Below are 21,499 nucleotides of genomic sequence, written 5' to 3'. Positions count from 1 at the left end.
GAAATATCTGAAATTAAGTAAGCCAAGTCTCAAGATTTTGTTTTAATAACATATTTTTATTGATTTCAGAGAGAAATGGAGTGAGAGATAGAAATATCAATGATGAGAAAGAATCATTGATTGGCTGCCTCCTGCATGCCCCATACTGGGGATCAAGCCCGCAACCTCGGCATGTGCCTTGACCGGGAATCAAACGATGACCTCCTGGTTCATAGGTTGACGCTCAACCACTGAGCCACACCGGCCAGGCCAAGTCTCAAGATTTTAAAAAAAGGGAGGGAGGGGTTTTGAGGGGTCAGCCCAAAAAGACATGAAGCACCCCAGTGACTAGACAAACAAAAAGTGTGTGTTTGGTTGAGTTCACAACATTATTTCCTACCTTTTTAGGTGAGAAAACCCCCAGAGTTCCTCCATCTTCCCGAATAGCAACTCCCATCTCAGCCAACAAGGCCTCTCTAGAAAAAACAAAATCACATCAGAATTCTAATACCAAAATGTCAATTAAATCAGTCTAATATAAATTGAAAAATAAAGCAAAGCAAAAACAATTGTCCATGTTTAAAGTCAGTAATACATGTGAAAGAATCTGCTTATCTCATCATTAGAGAAATTATTTTTAAGAGAAATAGCACATTCAAAATAAATTATGTTCCTCTATTAGATAAGGTTATCTTCACCTAAAAAAGAACTCTGTCTCATCTGACTTTAGAGGTAGACAATAATTCGTAATGTTTATTTGTATAAAAAAGAAAGGGATATTCCTTAAGGCTCAACATAAAACTCAACCATTTCTTCAAAATCTAGGAAAGCAGTCAGAAAGAAACTTTGATAGATGGAGTACTGTCTATGAATGTGATTTTTCTCGAATGTTATGTTCCCATGTTCAGCATGATATTGGTTCAATAATTCTAGCTTAAAAATTCTATACTAAGTAAGAAAGTTCTAATTGTTTGATACATTTACTGTATCAATACATTAGAACTTACTTCTGCCTAATTGCTATGATGAGAACAGACCGACATTTCAAAAATGTATATTTATTCCAATAGCAAAAGTATTATTTTGGGTTATGTTCACATTCAGGGTAGAGATAGAATAGGAAATTTAAAAGTTTGCAACTTAAACGCCTTTATTTCTTATCAAGAGGTTCTATAAAACTTTGAAAGACAATAATCAGAACAGCTTTATAAATTTGGGCAATCTCCTTACAAATTAAAAACTTTATCCCTCAACAGCTTCCATTTTTATATGGATACCCAGCAACACGCAGTATGGTAATTACTGAAGCACCATGATTTTCTAGAGAACATTTAAATATGTGAATTTTATTTCAAAGTATAAATTCAACAGGCCATAAGTCCCCAGCCAGGTTTTTTGTTTGTTTTAGGATAGAAGGTTCTTTGTTTTTAACTTCTATTTTATCTTTTCTTACTATAAAAGTAATCAAAATTCCTTAGAAAATTTAGAAACTTCCCAGAATTTAACCTCCTGACCTCTCCATTCTGATGGCCTCTGTTTTACGCAGCTTCTCTTCCCAGGTTTCATTCAATTCAGCGATGATCTTCTCTGATTCCTATGGGAGGAAGTCCACAGTTAAAGTGACAGTCTCATAATTTAGCGTAGCATTCGTAGGAAGGACAGCAAGAAGCAGATGATGTCCTTTGAGAACATGAGGCAGAATCTAATATGATGACATTTTTTCCTTTCTTAATATGTAAAAAAAAAATCATAAAGACCAGACCTAACACTAAATCAGTCCCAGATATATTAATTTTCTTAAGTCCTAATAAAAATACCTTAATAGTGTGTGTGTGTGTGTGTGTGTGTGTGTGTAGAGGAAAGAGTAATAGTAACACACCAATATACAAGGCACTATTTCTGACATCCACTTCTACAAAAGAATAAAGTTCCCAAAGGTATTAATTGCTTTTGTTTCACTATTTCGCCATAACACTGATGGGGTTCAGAACACACTCCCCAAAAAACATGGCGTCTTGGCATACTAAATATTGTAAGCTGAAGTAATTTGAAAAATGGTATGTGCAGGAAGGACTCTGATCTCCTCCTGACGCAGGTTATCAGAGCTTCAGGAGAGGTGTCCCCTATACCTAGAGGAAAGGAGCACCCACACTTCCCAAGACGGAGGAGCGCCAAGAGGAATCTGAACAAACAGGCCTTGATAAGTTCCCCGTTTCCTATTCTTAGCTCACACCCCTTTGCCCTATCACATTTTCCCACAACTTTTCACTCTTCGTCAAACTTAATGCTCAGGTTTAACACTTCTTATGAAGACTCCTGTGTCGTGTCAAACTTTTGTTAAATAAATTGTATATTTTTCTCTTATTAATCTGCCTTTTGTTACAGGGGCCACATTGGAAGGAAAAACATTTTTCCTCCCCTACCGCACAATACCTTCTGAACACAAACCCAATGACCAATACATAAAGGTTTAGTATTAATCTCAACTGAAAACATTTTGCCACTGAGTGACAACTTCCTAATTTCTTGCTGAGTGTTTAGTATATGCCAAAAAACAAGAAATAAAACATCTTTCCTGCTCTTAAGGAGTTTACTGTATACCAAGGAAAGAGAGAGAAGTAACTGAGGATGAATTCATTCAGTAATTATATGTAACCCCATTTTATGCCAAGCCCTGTTCTAGACACCTAGGGGTCTGGGAGGGAACAAAACCCCTCCCTGCCTTTATGAGACTTTCGTTTTAGTAAAGAGACTGAAATAAGTCAAGTCTATCGTACAGCAGACTGTAATAAGTACTTTGGAGAAAAATAAAGCAAGGAAGGAAAAGAATATTGGGGAGGGGTAGTGAGAGAGCAATGTGGAGTGGGGGTGTCAGGACAGGACTCACTGACAAGGTTCTATGTGAGCAGAGCTGCCACATGAATATATGAGGGAACAGGTAGGAAATGCCTGGAATTTTCCAGGAACAACAGTGTGGCTAGAGCAGCATGCCCAAGGACTCTGAGTGGGTATGGACGAGAGAACAACAGAGCTGTGTGTTAAGTGCTGGAACTGAAGTGCTAAGTGGGTGAGGCAGGACTGCGTGATGCTTGAATCAATGAATGAAGGACAAGTAGGAATTGACTAATGGAGGAAGAGCAAGTACCCAAATGGGAGATGAGCATATGCAAAAGGCAGGAGAAAATGCTATCATGGAGACAAGATGAGAAAGTTAGACAATGATGATAATAAGATAATAACACTGTGATGATAAGAGTGATAGTGATTAAGAAAAAAAAGTCTTAATAGTTCACAAAATAGTCTGATTCATTTAAAAGGCTATTATAAGAAGCCTCTGGGATCCCAAAACATAATTACACAGAAAGAAACTGTGAATATGTAATACAATAAACCCCAGGGGTCTGGCATTAGCACGGGGCCATGTAAAACAGCCAAGAGGAAAGGCAGCAGCTGAAAAAGCAAAGGAGGACAGGAGTCAGGAGAAACAAACTGGAGAGCATGATGATGATGATGATGATGATGATGGAGGAGAAGAAGAAAAAGAAGGACAATAACAACTGCTACAACTAGATAAGTTAGGCAAAGAGCAAAATTGATAACACTTCGAACTGGCGTGGGCATCAGTAAGGTTGATATAAAGGGGCCATGTAGGAGGTGTACTTTCGGGAAAGAAGAGAGTCAGTTAAGTTAGAACAAGTCTGCAGGGGGTCAGGAGGGCCTGAAGAAAAAGAGTTGGCTCTCGTTAACCCTCCAAACATGCACAGGCTGAGAACCACCTGAATGGCATCTCTATCTACACAGTTCTCTAATAGGAATGACTAATATTGCAATGCATGTGCCAATCCAAAGCTAAGTGAGGAAGAACCAATACGCCACGAGAGAGGGCCAAGCAACTAAGAAAAAAAAACCATACAATTTCAGGAAGCAGTAAGACAGCCAGGAAAGGATGCCAGGTAGCAAGCGGTCAACGGTGTATCTATAAAGCATCACAAAAACTATTCTATAACTCTAACAGGGTAGTGTTAAAATGCTTCTGCAAATGACTGTAAAAGGGCAAGTACAAGACAAGCTGTCACCATAACTATATGACACTAAGGTTTATTAATGATAGCAGGGTAAAAACAATTACAGTCTCAGAATGACAACTTCAAAAACAAAGAAACAGAATATGATGCCCCTGACCAAACCAGAGCACTTACACTAGTGCTTAGTATACACAGAGTAGCCCACAAGCCACTGATGTTTGCTATAGAATAAAAAGTGACCCATGAAATAGCTTCTTTTCCTAGTTGGTTTTCAGAAAAAGATCATGTCAGAGCAGAGGTTTTTCTGGCTATGTTTTGGGGTAACTGTAAACTCACCCTAAGAAAGCAAAATTATTATCTAGGAATCCTCTTACTATCATTTTGCTGCCAACTCTAAAGTGACCTCTCTAATTTTACTTCCCACCTGGAGGGTAAATCAAAATATGATCTCAATGTAGAAAACAGATGTAATGAGTAAGCTGAGGAAGGTACTATTTTTATTTTTCAATATAGCTTCAAGTTGAAAATGTTTATATTGTTTAGAATGCTATTTTTTAAAACTCTGAAAAAAGATGAGAAAATGATATTAAGTATCAGATTAGCAAAACTTCAGTGCTGGGAAAACTATTTTTTCCCAGAATCATTCTAAGGATAAAGAAACTGGGGGTCAAAGAAACTAAGTAATTAACCTGAGGATGCAATTCTTCCTGAGCCAGGTCTAAGGCAGAATCAATAGACTTTAAAGAAAATATTCTAAAAAGTGTTCACCATAAATTATTTAATAAAGGGGGAAGGATATTCTTTCTTCAAGCCTGAATAACAAACTATGAATAAAATAGAGATGCCAACAGGAAGACAGCTTTCAGTCTCTGAGTCATCAACTCACTCTGCAGGCAGGCCTGGCACACTGGTGTCCAGTCTGCCCACAACTCACGCTAGAAGTCTAATTTAAGACTGAACTAAAATGAGGATTCACAGTTAAGAAATGAGGAGTTGAGGAGACAAATCTTTAAAAGGTCCTTCCTTCCTACAGGTACTACACATAAAGAAATCCCGAAAAGCAGAATGACATCAGGAACTGCTGGGCTCAGGTGTCATTCAATTTTATTGTTACATCACATATGTCTAGCTATGTGTACAGCACTGGTTAATAATTATGTTTATATGGCTCAATACAACTTTTTCTTTTGTCAATCCTCATCCGAGGATATTTTTTCCATTGATTTTTTTTTTTTTTTGGAGAGAGTGGAAGGGAGGAAGGGAAGGTGAGAGAGAGAGAGAGAGAAAGAGAGAGAGAGAGAAAAACATCAATGTGAGAAAGACACATGGATTGGTTGCCTCCCGTATACACCCTGATGGGTGGAGATGAAACCTGCAACCCAGGTACATGCCCTTGACTTCGAATCAAATCCACGACCCTCCAGGTGCATGGACTGACGCTCTAACCACTGAGAAACACCGGCCAAGGCTGGCTAAACACAATTTAATCTCTTCACCATGATTCAGTTATGGTGGCAGAGAAATCCACCAAGTCAGAAAAATTTCCATGAAAAAAATTAGCTTAAATTCTGATATTTAAAAGTTTAGTGTTTATTCATGAAACATGCCTTGAAGCCATCAGATGGCCAAGGTTTTACTGTACTGAACATAGAATGCTTCATAAGTGAGTTCCAACTATGGGGCCCTTGGGCTGCCTAGCACAGCATTAGCCCTTGCATGCTTCTGTAATGGATATTTGCTGATATTTATAGTCTAAGCCTAAGCAATGGCACTCACAGTGCTGACTTTGATGTCAGACTAATAAACAAACACCACTGTCACCACACAGTGACTATAGCTACATCTTTGAAAATTTACTGAATAGGAATTAAATCAAGATTACATACATTTCAACTCAGTTTGAACTGCAACTAAAAACTGAAAGCAATTACATGTCTTCTGTTTTGTCAGAGACATTTATGAAGGGCTCAAGATATTTATGATGGGGTAACATGATGGGGTAACATTTATTTTTATTTATTTATTTTTTAAAAATATATTTTATTGATTTTTTTACAGAGAGGAAGGGAGAGGGATAGAGAGTTAGAAACATCGATGAGAGAGAAACATCGATCAGCTGCCTCCTGCAAACCCCCTACTAGAGATGTGCCCGCAACCAAGGTACATGCCCTTGACCGGAATCAAACCTGGGACCCTTGAGTCTGCAGGCCAATGCTCTATCCACTGAGCCAAACCGATTAGGGCTGGGGTAACATTTATGATGGGGTAACAGACTTCTTCCATATGAAAACAGACTATTCAATGAACAATGCAGTAGCAACATCCTATGTAAAAATAGTCTACCAACTGATCATGTTTTTGAGAAGCAAAGGGAAATAAAATGTTGGGAAAATGAATTGACCCCTCTATTACTGTTTTCCATTACAGTATTTTTATCCTACAGTGTCATGTCTTAGGAATGCAGCTCCTTCACACTCAACAATGAAATAATCCAAAAATGAGGAATTCTCAAGCATTTCTATCATACAAACACTGCCTTGCTGTGGATGCAAGATGTAATCTGCCTGCAGCATTAAAATGCAGGTCTGCCAGAATGGAATTCTCCCCACTCACAGAACAAGAGCAGAATTAAGGCGCTTAAGCTTCAGTGAACTACCCTGCTACATTAAAAACTCAAGATCGAATGCAAAGAAGCTATTTCCTAAAGGTAGGGAAAATGGAAGATTCATTTATGTTGGCTTAAAGGACCATTAAAACAAAGAATGTAGTTTTGTCTTGTTTTTGGTGGGAAGTAGGGAGGTTGGGGGAGGGTTCCTGAATAATGGCAGTGTTATTCCTTAGAAACTATTTGCAAAACACTGGATGATCTAATTCTTCAGAGTCTGGTTAATGCCCCGACTCCTAGCATTCAACATTATTTCCAGTTGGACCCACTTGGCATTAGGATAATTTCCTCTTTTACACCAAGATGTATGCTACAGGAAGGTGTAATCTCATTAGTGCACTAAGGCTTTAATAAGCAAACAGTAAGATTCAAAATTCCCAAATAAAAAGCACATTTTACATTAAATAGGAAGTGGGAGACTTCCTTTTAGCTTCCCACAGAGCCCCGCATCCGCACGGTGGCCCCAGCACAGCACCTTTGTCACTGATGCCTATGTGATAAAATACATGAGTACAGTCTTCGTGCCCAGGGCTTCGCTCAAGTCTTCAGGAACATTTCAAAGTCAATTTTACAACAGCAGAAATTACTCTTCACGTTGCAACATGAAAAGTTTTCTCACTCCCTCTCCCTCTGCCACTTTCCACTACCATGTTCTGGAGGAAGATACAAGATCATTACTTTGGTTTCCAAAGCACCTTATTTTAGGAGTAAAATGCCAAGGGGAAAGGTAGGCTGATTAAGAAGCAGGCGGCCATTTTTCATGTTAAAGCTTTCTCAGCCTCACCCGAAAACCGAAAAGGAAGCATTTGTCATCTTCAACTATCAAGCTTATTAATTCCTCTTAGTGGTGAAAATCTCAGCAAACCTTTTCAATCGCTAATCTGTCAGAGGGTCACTGCTCTCCCAGTCCTTGAATGGGCAGCAGTCGTGGATGCCAAGAGGACTATTAGCTGGCAGCACGATGGCAACTTCCCAGCTCCTTAGTCAGTTTCTTCACACTCCTTGCTTTCCCTACCCTGGCACTTTTGAACACAAAGGCCAAAAGATATGAATCAAACCATGATCCTGGAGGTGACAGGCAAGGAAAGAAAAAGCATCTGTGATGCTGTCACAGTGACTTGAAGGGTGGCACCACAGGTGACAACTGTCTGCTCTCGTGGTCACTGAGGGGGAGGAAGAACCTGTGAGTCACAAGGCTGCTGTTCCTAACTTCCACCTTCATGGAGAGAGGCAAGAAAGCACCTGACCGAGCCAGCAACAGGCTGGGAAAGCTAAGCTGAGTGCCAGGGCAGGGGGCCTGCACAGGAGGCGGCAGCCTTCCACAGCAGCGACCACAAGGTTTCAAGGCCTTCTATGGACTTCCAAAAGATGCCGCTTCATGTGTCTCTGAATAAACCTGATACATAGCTACTCAAATGTACAAACTTTCTTTTGATTGTATATTTATTTTACTAAATAAATGTATGGCTCTACATAAAATTCTTCTGATGAAACCAAATGTTTTCAACTAATTAATTAGTTTCCAACTAAATTTCTAACTGAACAAGTTCACTGTGACTTATAAACTACCTCAGAACTAATGGACATACCCAGGTACTTATCAGTTACTTGGCATGGCCAGCCTATGATCTGCCCTTGAATCTCTCCTACTCTGCCTGGCCACATCAGAGTCAAGCATTCTGGTGAACAGAAATTAATTACCTTACAAAGTAGCAAATTCCATTTTCAGGATGCCTCTAGAAGTTAAAGTTCTTCCATATGCTGAACCAAACTCTCAGTGATTTTTAGTTCTAATTCTGCCTTGTGGAACTACATAGAATACTTTCATTTAGTCTGAATTATTACTCACCTTTAGACGTTCGATGGCTTCTTCTCCTCCAGGTGTAGACATGATCCTCTCCTGAATACTGGTCACAGATGTTAAGCCCACCTGACTATTGAGTGAGCAGGAAGATGAAGATGAAGTAAGGGACCCCATGGATGCTGTGGAAAAATTGCCAGGGCGTTGATTCTCAGAGGCTAGCAAGTACCTATGCTTATTGTTCTGAAAATCTTTCAGATCTGGGAGACAGACAGAAGGGAAGGCAGAAAAAGTAGAAGAAAGGGAAAGGAATAGAGAAAGAGAAAAAAAACAAAAACAGGAAGGAACACCCGTGTAAGAAAGGAAAGCATTAAAGTGCCAAGACAAAGACATATTATAATACAAAAATAAGTTGTATCTGTTCTAGATGGCAGTTCTAAAACATGTCTGTCTTTAACACTGGTATCCTAGAGGTTAAGAACCAATTCTGAATTTAGAAACTAAAAAATTACAGCATGGTTAATGTTGTATCAGGTCGGGCCTCAAAGGATAATGCTTAGGCATTCTCCTTTCTATTCCTTCTGTGGCTCCAAATCTACAATGCCTTAGATTTACACAACTCGTAAATCCCAGTAGTTTGTCACAGTAAGGGAAAAAAGATGGTCACTTATTTATCAATAATAATAATACATATCAGCCACGCCCAGTGTTTTATAGCATTCAGCAAAAATTCCCCCCAAAATGTCACAGTTAAAACAAAAATATGAATACTTAGTAATGTCCTTTGTTTAGGAACATTTCAATATCCTATAAAGAATTTTTTAAATACATCGTTTTTTAAAAATAGGAGAGGTAATTGTAGAAATGACAGGAATTTTGTCTAAGTCCTGGTTAAGAACTTAGGGCTGATTGCTTGCCTTAACAGGAAAGAACAATTAGCAAATGGATGTTTACATTAATCTGTTAGAGACGCAAAAATTAAGGCTGAGTATTTGCTAAGTAAGGCTCTCACTTTTCCTAAAAGTATGACCATGAGTCATTGTAAACCAAGTTCCCAGTATGAAATGCAAGTTTTAGGGACACACTTTCATTTACTAAAGTTTTCAATAGAGCTATAGATTTTGCTTTTAGACTTAGTTTTGGCAAACGAGCCACAAACAACAAAGTTCAATAATTTGCTGTTTGTACTTTTCTTCATTAATCATCCTTCTCAAATAGACACCAGAGAAAAACAATAGGTATTGGTGCATTCCAATTTTAAAATTAGCTCATTTTTAAATTTGAGAAAAATCTACATTGCTTAAAATTCATATAAAAACTAAGTTTTCCTTAAAGGATCTGAGTCAATACAAAGAATCAGAAAAAAATGTAAGTTCTTTCTGGCCTATTCATGTCTAATTAATCAAAGCCAGTTCTTGAAACACCTTAAAACTAGTGGTTGCTTCAAGACAGTTTGAAAACCACCATCTGCAAATATAGAACATAGGAAAACAAGCAAGTTTTAAAGGGAGGATAGGAACTGCAGCAAAAGAATCAGCCATCAGGTGATGGCAGCAAGGTGGGAAGAGCAGGAAGGACAGAGTTAGACAGTCCAACGGACACATGCAGGCCCTAAAAGGAACTGAGTGTAGTAGATCGAAATGGAAATTCAGAAGTGGTCAGGGCTGCTTTCCTGCGCGATACAGAATTAAAATTTAAGTCATGCAGAGTTTTCAGGGAGAAGCCACAGCTGCTCAGGAAAGAGTGAGGCCACAAGCTGGCAGCACCTCTGGAGCACAAAAGCAAGAACAAGAGGTGTTTTCCCACACTAGTGTCGGTCAGCTTTGGAAATCTCAGACAGAGCCGTCCAGTCCAAGAGTCACTCTGAATTAGAACGTTTAGTGTCCCCAAGGCCTAACTTTGTCACAGCAGCCAGGGCTATACTTGGTTTCTCCTATGGATTTCCTCACTCTCTGTCAAGCCAACAAATCAATAATTCCTTGATAAACTATCTTAAAAGGGTAAGAAATTATTTCCTCACCAACTTAGTAACACATATGGGAAGATTAATGTGTGATCCTTTTAAAAATATCCTCATTTCAAGCACAAATTTTATTCATGTAAGTTTTTAAAATTTAATTTGCAATTCATGAAAAAGAAAAAAAAAGAGTTTACCTAACTATCAAGCAAGCTGAGGCCCAAGATAGGGAGGAAGCCAATTTAGCCTAATCCAGGGGGAATGCTAATCCAACAGTCACAGAGCTGCTCAATCACAGAGACTTCCCAACTGGAAGTGACTGTTTTTAATTAATTATATATACACCGAGGCTCAGAATTACACAGCTAAGTAAAAAGGACTTTTCTACTAAATAATCATATTTGAAGGATATCAAGAGCAAGAAAGGTGTAATAATGATTAAAAGCTAGGGCTCTGAGTTACACTACCCAACCTGATCACACAGAAACCATTGGATCTCAGCAGCCAACTAACCACTCCTGGTAACAGTGTCCTCATTGGTAAAATGGACATAATGGAACTTTCTGAGTTATTGACAGGATTGAGATAATATATCCAAGGTACTAGAACAGGGCCTGACACATTATATACACTCCATAAGCATGAGCTGCTGTCATTGCTATTATCATCATCTATGACTCTGGATTCAGTTTAATTACCTAAGTAGAAACACTGAAGGGTAGAAGCAACGTAAGATTCTTTAGCCTCTCGACTTTATTCAAGACACAAACTGAAATGCAGCAAAGATTGCTTTGCTAAATGTAGAAGGGCAAAACTAGGATCATCTACACACAGTATGCTCTGTCTGGGATTTCACTGTTAGAACTGCTGGCATGCAAAGCTCGGTTTAGGTTAATCCAGCAGAGGCAGACTAGCAAATCAGAGTACTACTGGGAATGATCAATACATGAAATACACACATTTGCCTCCACTTCCAGAGTAATCATCGATCAATGGATCAACTGAGGGTAAGCAGGAGGGAAAATACAAGAAGGATCAAAGTTCAGGTTCAGCAGTGACACAGAGAGGGAACAGAGCAGTATTTTGGCATTTGGGGAGATGAAAATATTAACACAGACTATATTATCATTTTACAAACTGTATTCATCTAAAATGAAGTGCTAATCAATAAGACAAACTAAACTAGAAAACCAGAAGAGGCCTTGAAAATCTTATTAGAATTCCAAATAATATAATATTAATTTTACACAAAAAAACACACCATAAATATGCTCTATTAAATAAAGCCAAATACTATTCTGCCTGAATAATCCAGTTAACTCACTTAAGAGAACCAGATTCATTTTAAGACAAGTGAATTGCATTAAAATTAGATACATTTTAAGACAACAATGTAAGACAAATTCTCTGGAAGTCTAATTCTTGAACTTAAGGTCAATTAAATATTTTCCCCTTCATATGTTCATAGGGAACACGGTGGGGAGCATTCACACATATATCACTGCTACTACATTAACCCAGAAAAACCTGTAACACAAAACAAAAATTTCAAGTAATATTTTTATGAAGTAATTAGTTTCTCAGTGAGAATAAGCTTAACATTCCAAATAAATTCCATTGCTGATCTAAAACAGAAATCTATCAAAAATACAAGTAGTGATATATATTCATGAAAAATTTCATGATTCAAATGGATATCCTGGTACATACTATATAAAAAACTTCTGAGATAATTTTCATTGTTTTTTTTGAAGAGGTTAAGGGAAAAACAGCCTGGCTGGTGTGGTTCAGCAGTTGAGTGTTGATCCAGGAACCGAGAGTTTGATTCCTGGCCAGAGCACATGCCTGGGGTCTTGGGATTGATCCCCAGTAGGGGATACGCAGGAAGTAGCAGATCGATGATCCTCTCTCATCGATGTTTCTTTCTATCTCTCCCTTCCCTCTTCCTCTCTCTCTAAATATAAATAAAAACATTAAAAAAGGGGGGAAAAAACCCTTTCCTACCATCAAGCTTCATCAAGTTCCTTAAATCTAAATTTAAATATAAGAACCCTGAAAAGGCTTAGATTTTGTATTGATCCTTAATCCACTTACTATCAATGATATCACCCAGTCCCTGAGCACGAAGAAGGTCCTTCAGTCGCGTCACCTCCTCCTTTAATTCACGGACAAGCTTGGCATTGGGGTCCTCGTTGATAACAGCATTGCATTTAATTTGTTTTGCACGATCTGCATATCTAAATCCAAAAAGATTCATTTTTGCCATTCCTCAGATGCTCTACTTCTCCTAAGTAACATACCATTCTTTCTTTTTTTTCTTTAACGTATCATTATTTCTAAAGCAAACAGCTTGAGTATTTACACATTTATGGGTCTTAATAATAACACATGTGTATAAAGTTTTATAATACCATATAAAGTTGAAGAAAAAGGCTCAGATGAATTTAAGTGATTTACTCAAGATCACAAAAGAATAAATACCAGAGAAAGGGCTCAAAACTGATTAGTCAGACTATAAGTGTTCCTTTTCATTATATCAAGTGTCTTTAATGAGAGAAGAGTAGAAAGTTTGGGATTAAAATAATGAAATGTATTCATATATATAGAAATACTCTATTAGTAAACATTCTGCCACTAATTTTTTAAAATGCTACATGTACTCATAATTGTATTACTTTTTACGACTTGAGCATTTCTATAATGACAAACACAGGGACACTTCTTTTTTATAAATATGAATATTATTTTAAAACTTTCACTATTATCTAAAAGTTATCTGAAAATCTAACTTGAACAATTTTAATATTTTTCCTATGAAAATGTTTTTCCTTTCTCAGTGAAACCGAAAACCATAAGCCATAGGTCAATTCTATTATAATAAGAATCTCCTTCCCTTCACATTTTCCCTATTATGAGAAGGCGGGGTCCTCACGTACATAAATGACTACCCATACAGCATAAGAATATGCATGGCCTAACAAAATGACTTAACGTGGCATTGTGTTCTTCTAAGCTATTGGGATCAAACTGGAGTACCTCAGAGTGCTCAAAGTTTCATCATAGTTGATATCTGCTGGGCTCAGAGCAGCAACCATTGCAGTCCGAGAATTGCCACCTAAAAAAATGAATCGTGATTATCTCAAGTCACTCTCATTTTTAAAAAATTCTATTGAATGTACCAGATCAGACAGCACAACCTTAGATCCTAAGATTTAATCAAAAGTCAATAAACTTCTTGAATGTCCCCATGTCAGGCACTGTACTCAGATCTTGGGGTCTGGATTTACTGTGTCCATTTTCCCTCTTCCCAACCAATCAAGGCCTCGGCACTTCACCAAAGCTGCTCTTAGCGATGTGAATGTTACTGGTGACGTGGACGGCCCAAAAGGCCATTCTCAGCCTCTTTTTTCTATCAGCAATTACTGACACAGCTGGTTACCCCCTCCTGCTCATCAAGGAGTGGAAAGGGCTAATGAAACAGTGACTGAAGGTCCTAAAACATCAACAAAAATGAGTAAGGGTTGGTTACATCTGATTGTGTACACCTCAAAGGAGCATGAAGCTTTCAAAGAGGAGGAAGGAGCAATAGTTTGAAGCAGGTGTGTGGTGAGGAAGACAACTACTTCACAGTTTATGTCTGGAAGTCAACAACATAGGGAAGAAAACCCTGGTTTAAATAAAGGTATGCAAATCCAACCAGCTTTAATAAAAAAGATAATTAAAAACCAGTGGTCAACATACCTAGATTTTCTCGAAGGAGCCAAGTAAGCACAGAATCCCTGTAGGGAATAAAATCAGTTTTCTTCTTCTTCTTACTCTATTAAACAGAAAGAAATAGTTTTAGTGTTAAGGAGGAAAAAGTCACATGAAAGACAAACCAGCCTAAAATTCCCAAGTAAATTAAATTACAGTAGAACCCTCACAGTAGAACCCCCACAGCTTCAGTTCTTCACAGTACTCCAAAGCTCATGTAATAAAGTAATTGTTTCTTTTTATGTTTTATTTTGAAAAATTTGTAACATACACAACAGTTTAGAGTGTAATATAATGAGCTACCATATATCCATCATGCAGCTCTAACCATTTTCAATATTTTGCCAATCATGTTTCAATTATCCCTCAAACACTCTTCTACACTTTTTGGTGTATGGAATGATGCTTCAACCAACGAAGCCACCTGGCCAGGGCTCTTTCCTACACTTTTTATTCCTGAAACATTTTGGGGTAAATTGCAGACATCATGCCCTTTTTATCCCTAAGCCCTTAGCAGATAAGGACAGTTTCTTACGGTTCCAAGATCAAATTAAGGAAATTTAACATCAACATACTACTACTATCAATTATCCTGTCCATGTCATGTCTTTTATAGCTGGTAGTGTTTTAAAGGAAGTCCAACAGTTCACCTATAAATACTTCAGGTACATATCTCAAACAGAGAAAGATTTAAGAAAACATAACTGCATGACCATTACACACTTAGCAAAATTAACAGTAACTCCTTAATATTATCTAATACCCAATCCTCAAATAATACTTTTTACTTTTGCTGAGGGGCAAATATGAATCCTGTACATTCCAGGCCAAATGTGTAGGAGCCAGTCATTTAGTTAACGCATTTACTTGTCCAACCACCAAATCATCAAGTGGATTATTACATATCTAGTAACTCTTGCAGAGCAATACAATTTGGTTTCTTTGGATGGAAATTATGCCCAAAATAAATCCAATCAGTAGAGTTAGAGTTTTAGATCTAAGGAAATAATATAATTCGTAATCTTGAGATTTGTAAAGGCTGAAAAATGCATTTTCTATATATAGTTTATTATATATACTGCTCTCTCCGTAACCCTTCTCATTATTACAGAATAAAGCAAAAAGCACCAATGTAAAGCCAGTGCTGCAAAGGAGGAAGTTATATCCTTTGAAAATAAACATTTTTGTAGATAAGAGCTACTCTAGTCTCTGCTGGCTGACTGATGTATTGTGATAAGTTAAGAAACTACTAAGGAGAAAGCCAGGGTTCACTGATATACATCTCCCCAGCAATGAGCAGTTTTATAATCCATTCCAGGTACAAAATGAGTTTAAATTACACTAAGGATGATCTAGTTCTTGTAAAAACACAGGTATTCAGAAAAGGAAAACTAAGTAGCTAACCTCTGGTTTGTTGAGGAGGAAAAGAAAGTAGGCAAGCAGTACTTTAATTCCACCTCTTATCAAAAATATCCCCTCCATCTCATCCCACCCCACTCACTGACACACATTCCAACAATTAGAAAGTCATTTCCAATAGCAGGTTCTAAATTACACAGACCTCAAGGGAGATTGAACCCACTCAGTCATTCACAAGCTAATGGAACTTTCACTCCACTACAAAATTCTTGAGGCCGGAGACCTCTCACTCCACTTTGCCTATGGTTAGTACTAAAAATGCTGCAAGATTTAAAGCAAGACAGTTACAATGACTGCAAACAATACTCTAAAAATAAGCAGGCTCACTTTGCCTAAAATATTCTATTTTCATTTCTGTCAATTAGACTAAATTAAGAAATAGCTAAATGAATATGCATAAATAGAACTTCAATCTTTTCTATTTGAAAATACCCTGGAATTTTAGCCATTTCTTCTCTACTTGCTGTCTTACACACATGAATTTCATCTGTCTTACATCCATAATTTTAAAAAATAAGTGCTTCAGTAGTTACATAAAAAAGTTTTATTTACGCCCTAACTGGTTTGGCTCAGTGGAGCATCGGTCTGCAGACTGAAGGGTCCCAGGCTCGATTCCGGTCAAGGGCATATACCTTGGTTGTGGGCACATCCCCAGTGAGGAGTGTTCAGGAGGCAACTAAATTGATGTTTCTCTCTCATCAATGTTTCTGGCTCTCTATCTCTCTCCCTTTCTCTCTGTAAAAAATCAGTAAAATATATTTTTTTTAAAAAAGTTTTATTTACATCAGTAACTTCTCTAAAAAGAAATATGGAGTTTAAATGGTAATAATCCTGTTTATCTCCCCTGTGGAAATAACAAGACATCTTAATTCACCAAAAATTATGCTTGTTACATAAAAACTAAAATTTATTTCTGATCTATTATAGTTATAACGTGGATGCAAAGTACTAAACTGAATTTTACAAAACTGATTATAAAAAGTTATTTTTTGTGGCACGGTGCAAAGTGGGAAATACATAGGTAAGTACTTTGTAAACTTCTCTTTGGGTTCATATGGATGTTAATTGATGAGCAAATGAACAGGACAAGTTAAAATAATCACTAAGTTTTAACAGTCTTTATGATTCTGGGACCCAGATTACATATTTTAAGAATACCCATAAATGTATATCAAATAGCAGATTTTTAAATCTAAGGCATCTTTTTCTAATAGCAGAGAAAAACAGAAAAGGGACATTACTTTTTTTGTTTTTGCAATTACCAAGAGTAAATAAATCTGTATGTCTGAAAATATGAGCATAAAATATTTTAGTGCAAATACCGATTCTATCCCCAATGTTACTCATGTGATTCAGAACAAACTGTGCTCTATTATTTATGCAAAATAAGTTTTAGAGTATTTCTAGAGAAATAGAAGAAAAATTTATTATATTTGGATTAAAAAGGATGCAAATAATATGTTTTCAAGATAGTTAAAATTTTAACTTGATTCTACAGCCTGTGCTTTATGTATAACTGAAAAGAAAAAAAAAATTTTAATCATTTAAATAACCTGTGACCCTAGCCGATTTGGCTCAGTAGATAGAGCATCAGCCCGTGGACTAAAGGGTCCCAGGTTTGATTCTGGTCAAGGGCATGTACCTTATTTGCAGATTCCCCAGCCCTGGTCAGGTTGCATGTAGGAGGCAACCAATCGATGTGTCTCTCTTACATCGATGCTTCTGTCTCTCCCTTTCCCTTTCACTCTCTCTGAAAATCAATGGAAAAATATCCTCAGGTGAGGATTAACAAAAATAAATAAATAAATAAATAAATAAATAACCCATGACTTTTCATGGTAGGAAACAAGTACAAATAATATAAAGATGTTTAAGAAAAATATACAAATAATCTCAAGAAGCCAGCTACGTTTTAGAACGGTACCCTTAAGAACTTTCTTTCATCATCCATTTGTGAGGTTAATAGATCTCTTCAAGAGACAGTCCTTTAGATCAGTGGTTGCCAACCTTTTGGACCTCCCGTGGCCACTGGTTGGCAACCGCTGCTTTAAATCACTAGAAGAGATACTGCAAGATAACACAATGTAGAAATTTCCTCAACTTCCTTTTCCCTTATTCTGAATTCCTTCTTCAAAGTATATCATGTTCATTAAATTAATTTTGCTGTGAAGGCTCATGATTCAGGTCCACTCTAAATAGCAATTCTAAATTCCAGAGCCAGAAAATAAAAAGCAGAAACTTTTCCTGAAGGTGCCATTCCTACGAATGTGCCATACACCCTGCTGAGGATCCAAAATCATCACAACTGATTCCACAGCTAGTTCATTTTTATCAACCCCCACCATACCTTGCTGGTGCAGTTATCCTACAGATGAAAGCATTTAAAAAAGAGAGTGAGAACACAGGATAAGCCTCCATACAGAAAATTGTGTGTAATTTTTAAGTCATAAATTGAATATGACTTCTTAGAGATAAGCAAAAAAGCATTTAATTCTTTTTAAGGATTCAAATAAGATACTAAACTAAATTAGAACACACATGACTAACACTTTCTTAGCTTCTAACATAAATAACGAAGCTTTTTATATAAAAATTGTTTCAGTTTTAGTGTTCCACTATTAAGGAATAATAAAAATAAACTATTTTAAAAATACATTACTGGCCCCCAAATCAACAGCATTTATTATGGCAAACTGTTCAAAATACTCCAACAAAGTACTGCATCCTACTTAGAAAAGATTGTACAGAAACAGAAGATACAATAAATACTTGTGGTTTTTATGAGATATAAAATAAGGCTCAAAAAAATAGTCAAACCTTAGGTCTTTGTAAAGACCTAGCCCTTCCATTAGCTTATACAGATCTATTTACTTTCATTCTCCTCAATCTCTTTTACTTTTAGTACAAAGTGTATTATACTTCATATCTTATCAAAAAGCTCTAAAAGAAGGAAGGTAAGATTACATAAGAGGGCCAAAAAAGGGCAACCACCATAAACAATCATAAAATACCTGTCAAATACATTTGCTGAGCAGACAAATGTTCCTTTACAATGAAGTAACACTTACCACCTCCGCCAAGGCTGAAATGACTTTGCCCAGAGTTGTAAGAGACTTATTAATATTTGCTCCTTCCTAAAATCAATTCCAAACATGAAAGAATTAACTGCCACATCATATACAGTATAATAGATAAAATACAATTAGCCATAGGCTAGCATTATTAGTTTACTTATGACCACAAATTCTAAAAACCTCCTTTAATTCTCAATCTTCTCTCCTCTCCACTTGGTAACATGCCAAGACCACATGTCTAACTGTACAGTTCTAAAGTGTCTTTGAGATGTTTATGTTCCAAAAACTTACAGATGCAGCCTCTTCCCACAATTCACCAACATGAAATTTCTGCTCTTGTTAAGCATATCTCTAGAGGAGTTCATGTTGGCCTCGCATCTGGATCTTGTGTATCCTTTTTCCCCATTACTGTCCCTTACTTTCATCTGTTCCTCAAAATACAATTCAACTCTCACCATGAAGTTCTCCTTAATTATTATGTTATATAACTTAACCTTTCTTTGAAGTTATAGAGCAGAATTGGCAAAATTTTTCTTAAAGGTTTTGTGGTCTCTGTCACAACCTTACCATTGTAGCAGGAAAGCAGTCACAGGTAATATATAAATAGATGCAGCTGTGTTCTAATGAAATCTTATTTACAAAAACAGTCAGTGGGCCAGATATGGATACCCATGTTATAGAACAATTATTGACTAGGCCATTTGTTTGACAAGAAAAATACCTTTAATCGAGTCCCTTTGGCACCAGTTGAATCAGCTCGTTCGCTTCCTGCTAGATCCACCAAGCTGATTTTACTGACCTGGGAAAGAACAATAACATTGCGACAATTCAAAAATAAGCCAAGCAGAAGTAGGAAACATTTAGAGGCAGGAAACTGAAAGATTAAGGCAAGGAGAAGACTAAAAAAAATATTGATTAGGACTTACATATGACATAAGATGACAAAGTCAACATATACTTTTTGTCAATTTAAAGAGCACACAGAAAGATCACAGCAAGTATCTTGGTTCAAAAGAAGTATTTTTCAATGATGTCATAAAAATATGTAAAACTCTGCAACCACTATGGAAAACAGTATGGAAGTTCCTCAAAAAATTAAAAATAGAATTGCCATATGATCCAGAAATTCCAGTTCTGCATATTTATCCAATGAAAATGAAAATACTAACTAAAAAAGATATGTGCAACCCCAATATTCATTGCAGCATTATTTACAACTAGAGGCCCGGTATACGAGTTCATGCACTGGTGGGGTCCCTAGGCCTGGCCAGCAATCAGGGCCCATTGGAGCCAGGCCGATGGGACAGATGGATTGGGGCGGGGCTGATTGAGGCCTGTGGGCCAGGGGGAAGAAGTGGGGGAGGAACCAAGGGAGGCTGGCCAGCCAGGGTGGGGGAGGACCGCAGGCAGTTGGCTGGCCGCGGGAGGTTGGCTGTGGGAGCGCACTGACCACCAGGGGGCAGCTCCTGCACTGAGCATCTGCTCTCTGGTGGTCAGTGAGCATCATAGTGACTGGTCGACTGGTCATTCCAGTCATTTAGTCGTAATAGTCACTTAGGCTTTTATATAGATAGATAGTCAAGATATGGAAACAACTTAAGTATCCATTGATAGATGAATAAAGAAAATGTGGTACATAAATAAAATGGTATATTATCCAGTCATAAAAAAGAATGAAATCTTGCCATCTGCAACAACATGGATGGATCCTGAGGGCATTATGTTAAGTTAAATAAGTTCAACAAAGAAGGAGAAATACTACATGATCTCACTTATATCTATTCACTGACTTATCAAATGGCATATTAAAAATGAAGCTTCCAGCCCTGGCCTCATGGCTCAGAGAGTCATCCTATGACCCAAAAGGTGGGAGGTTAGATTCCCAATCGGGGCACATACCTAGGTTTCAGGTTCAATCCCCATGGGGGTGAGTATGAGAGGCAGCCAATCCATTTCTCTTTCACATCAATGTTTTTCTCTCTCTCTCTCTCAAATCAATTAAAAAAACAACAAAAACCTATCCTTGCCCTTCCGGCATAGCTCAGTGGTTGAGCGTCGACTTATGAACCAGGAGGTCACAGTTCGATTCCCGGTCAGGGCACACACCCTGGTTGTGAGCTCAATCCCCAGTGTGGGTTGTACAAGAGGCAGCCGATCAATGATTCTCTCTCACCACTGATGTTTCTATCTTTTGCTCAGTTCTCCCTTCCTCTCTGAAATCAATAAAAAATATATTAAACAAACAAACATATCGAGTGGGGATTTTAAAAATTAAATAAATAAAAATTTAAAAATGAAGCTTCCAGAAACTGGAACTCTTAAATACTGATGGTGGGAATATAAAATGATACTGTTTCATCATATCATTTTACAATGAAAATTGGAAAACAGTTTGGCAGATTCTTAAAAAGCTCAACATACACTTACCATAAGATTCAACCATCCTACTTCAAGGTATAAACCAAGAGAAACAAAAACAAATATCCACACTAAGACTTGTATGCAAATGTGAATACCATCTTCATTTGTAAGATCAAAAACTGGACACAATTTAAATGCCCATCAACAGATGAATTAATGAACAAACTGTGATATGTCATCTGTATAATGGAATAGTAATCAGCATAAAAGAGTGAACTACTGATACACACAACAACATAGAGGAGCCTCAAAATCATTATGTTAAGGAAAGAAACCAGACAAAAAATACTATACTATATTATTCCATTTACATAAAATCCTGGAAAATGTAAATTCATCTATAGTGACAGAAAGCAGGTCAGGGATTACCTGAGGATGGGGGTGAAAGGAGGGATGTAGTTAGAT

At 37.2% G+C, this 21,499-nt stretch overlaps 1 protein-coding gene across 7 annotated transcripts in view; it reads right to left on the bottom strand.

The window, feature by feature from the left end:
* Positions 1–21,499, bottom strand: part of KIF1B (kinesin family member 1B) — a 132,373-nt gene that overhangs the window by 65,678 nt on the left and 45,196 nt on the right. For 2 of the 7 annotated variants that reach the window (XM_070404052.1, XM_070404057.1), the window contains exons 8-17: positions 19,395–19,472; positions 18,668–18,733; positions 17,947–17,964; positions 14,169–14,244; positions 13,464–13,542; positions 12,522–12,664; positions 11,387–11,428; positions 8,519–8,730; positions 1,494–1,573; positions 380–455 (exon numbers count right to left, since the gene is read on the bottom strand). In XM_070404052.1, coding sequence (XP_070260153.1) covers positions 380–455; positions 1,494–1,573; positions 8,519–8,730; positions 11,387–11,428; positions 12,522–12,664; positions 13,464–13,542; positions 14,169–14,244; positions 17,947–17,964; positions 18,668–18,733; positions 19,395–19,472 — 870 coding nt within the window. The remainder of the gene's footprint in view (positions 1–379; positions 456–1,493; positions 1,574–8,518; positions 8,731–11,386; positions 11,429–12,521; positions 12,665–13,463; positions 13,543–14,168; positions 14,245–17,946; positions 17,965–18,667; positions 18,734–19,394; positions 19,473–21,499) is intronic. The other 5 variants (XM_070404056.1, XM_070404058.1, XM_070404054.1 and 2 more) reach the window with 4 other exon arrangements.

Source organism: Myotis yumanensis, unplaced genomic scaffold (genome assembly GCF_028538775.1).
Source record: "Myotis yumanensis isolate MYYU_CA2020_CCGP unplaced genomic scaffold, mMyoYum1.0.hap1 SCAF_2, whole genome shotgun sequence".
Classification (NCBI taxonomy): domain Eukaryota; kingdom Metazoa; phylum Chordata; class Mammalia; order Chiroptera; family Vespertilionidae; genus Myotis; species Myotis yumanensis.
This window is presented reverse-complemented; position numbering and strand designations above follow the sequence as displayed.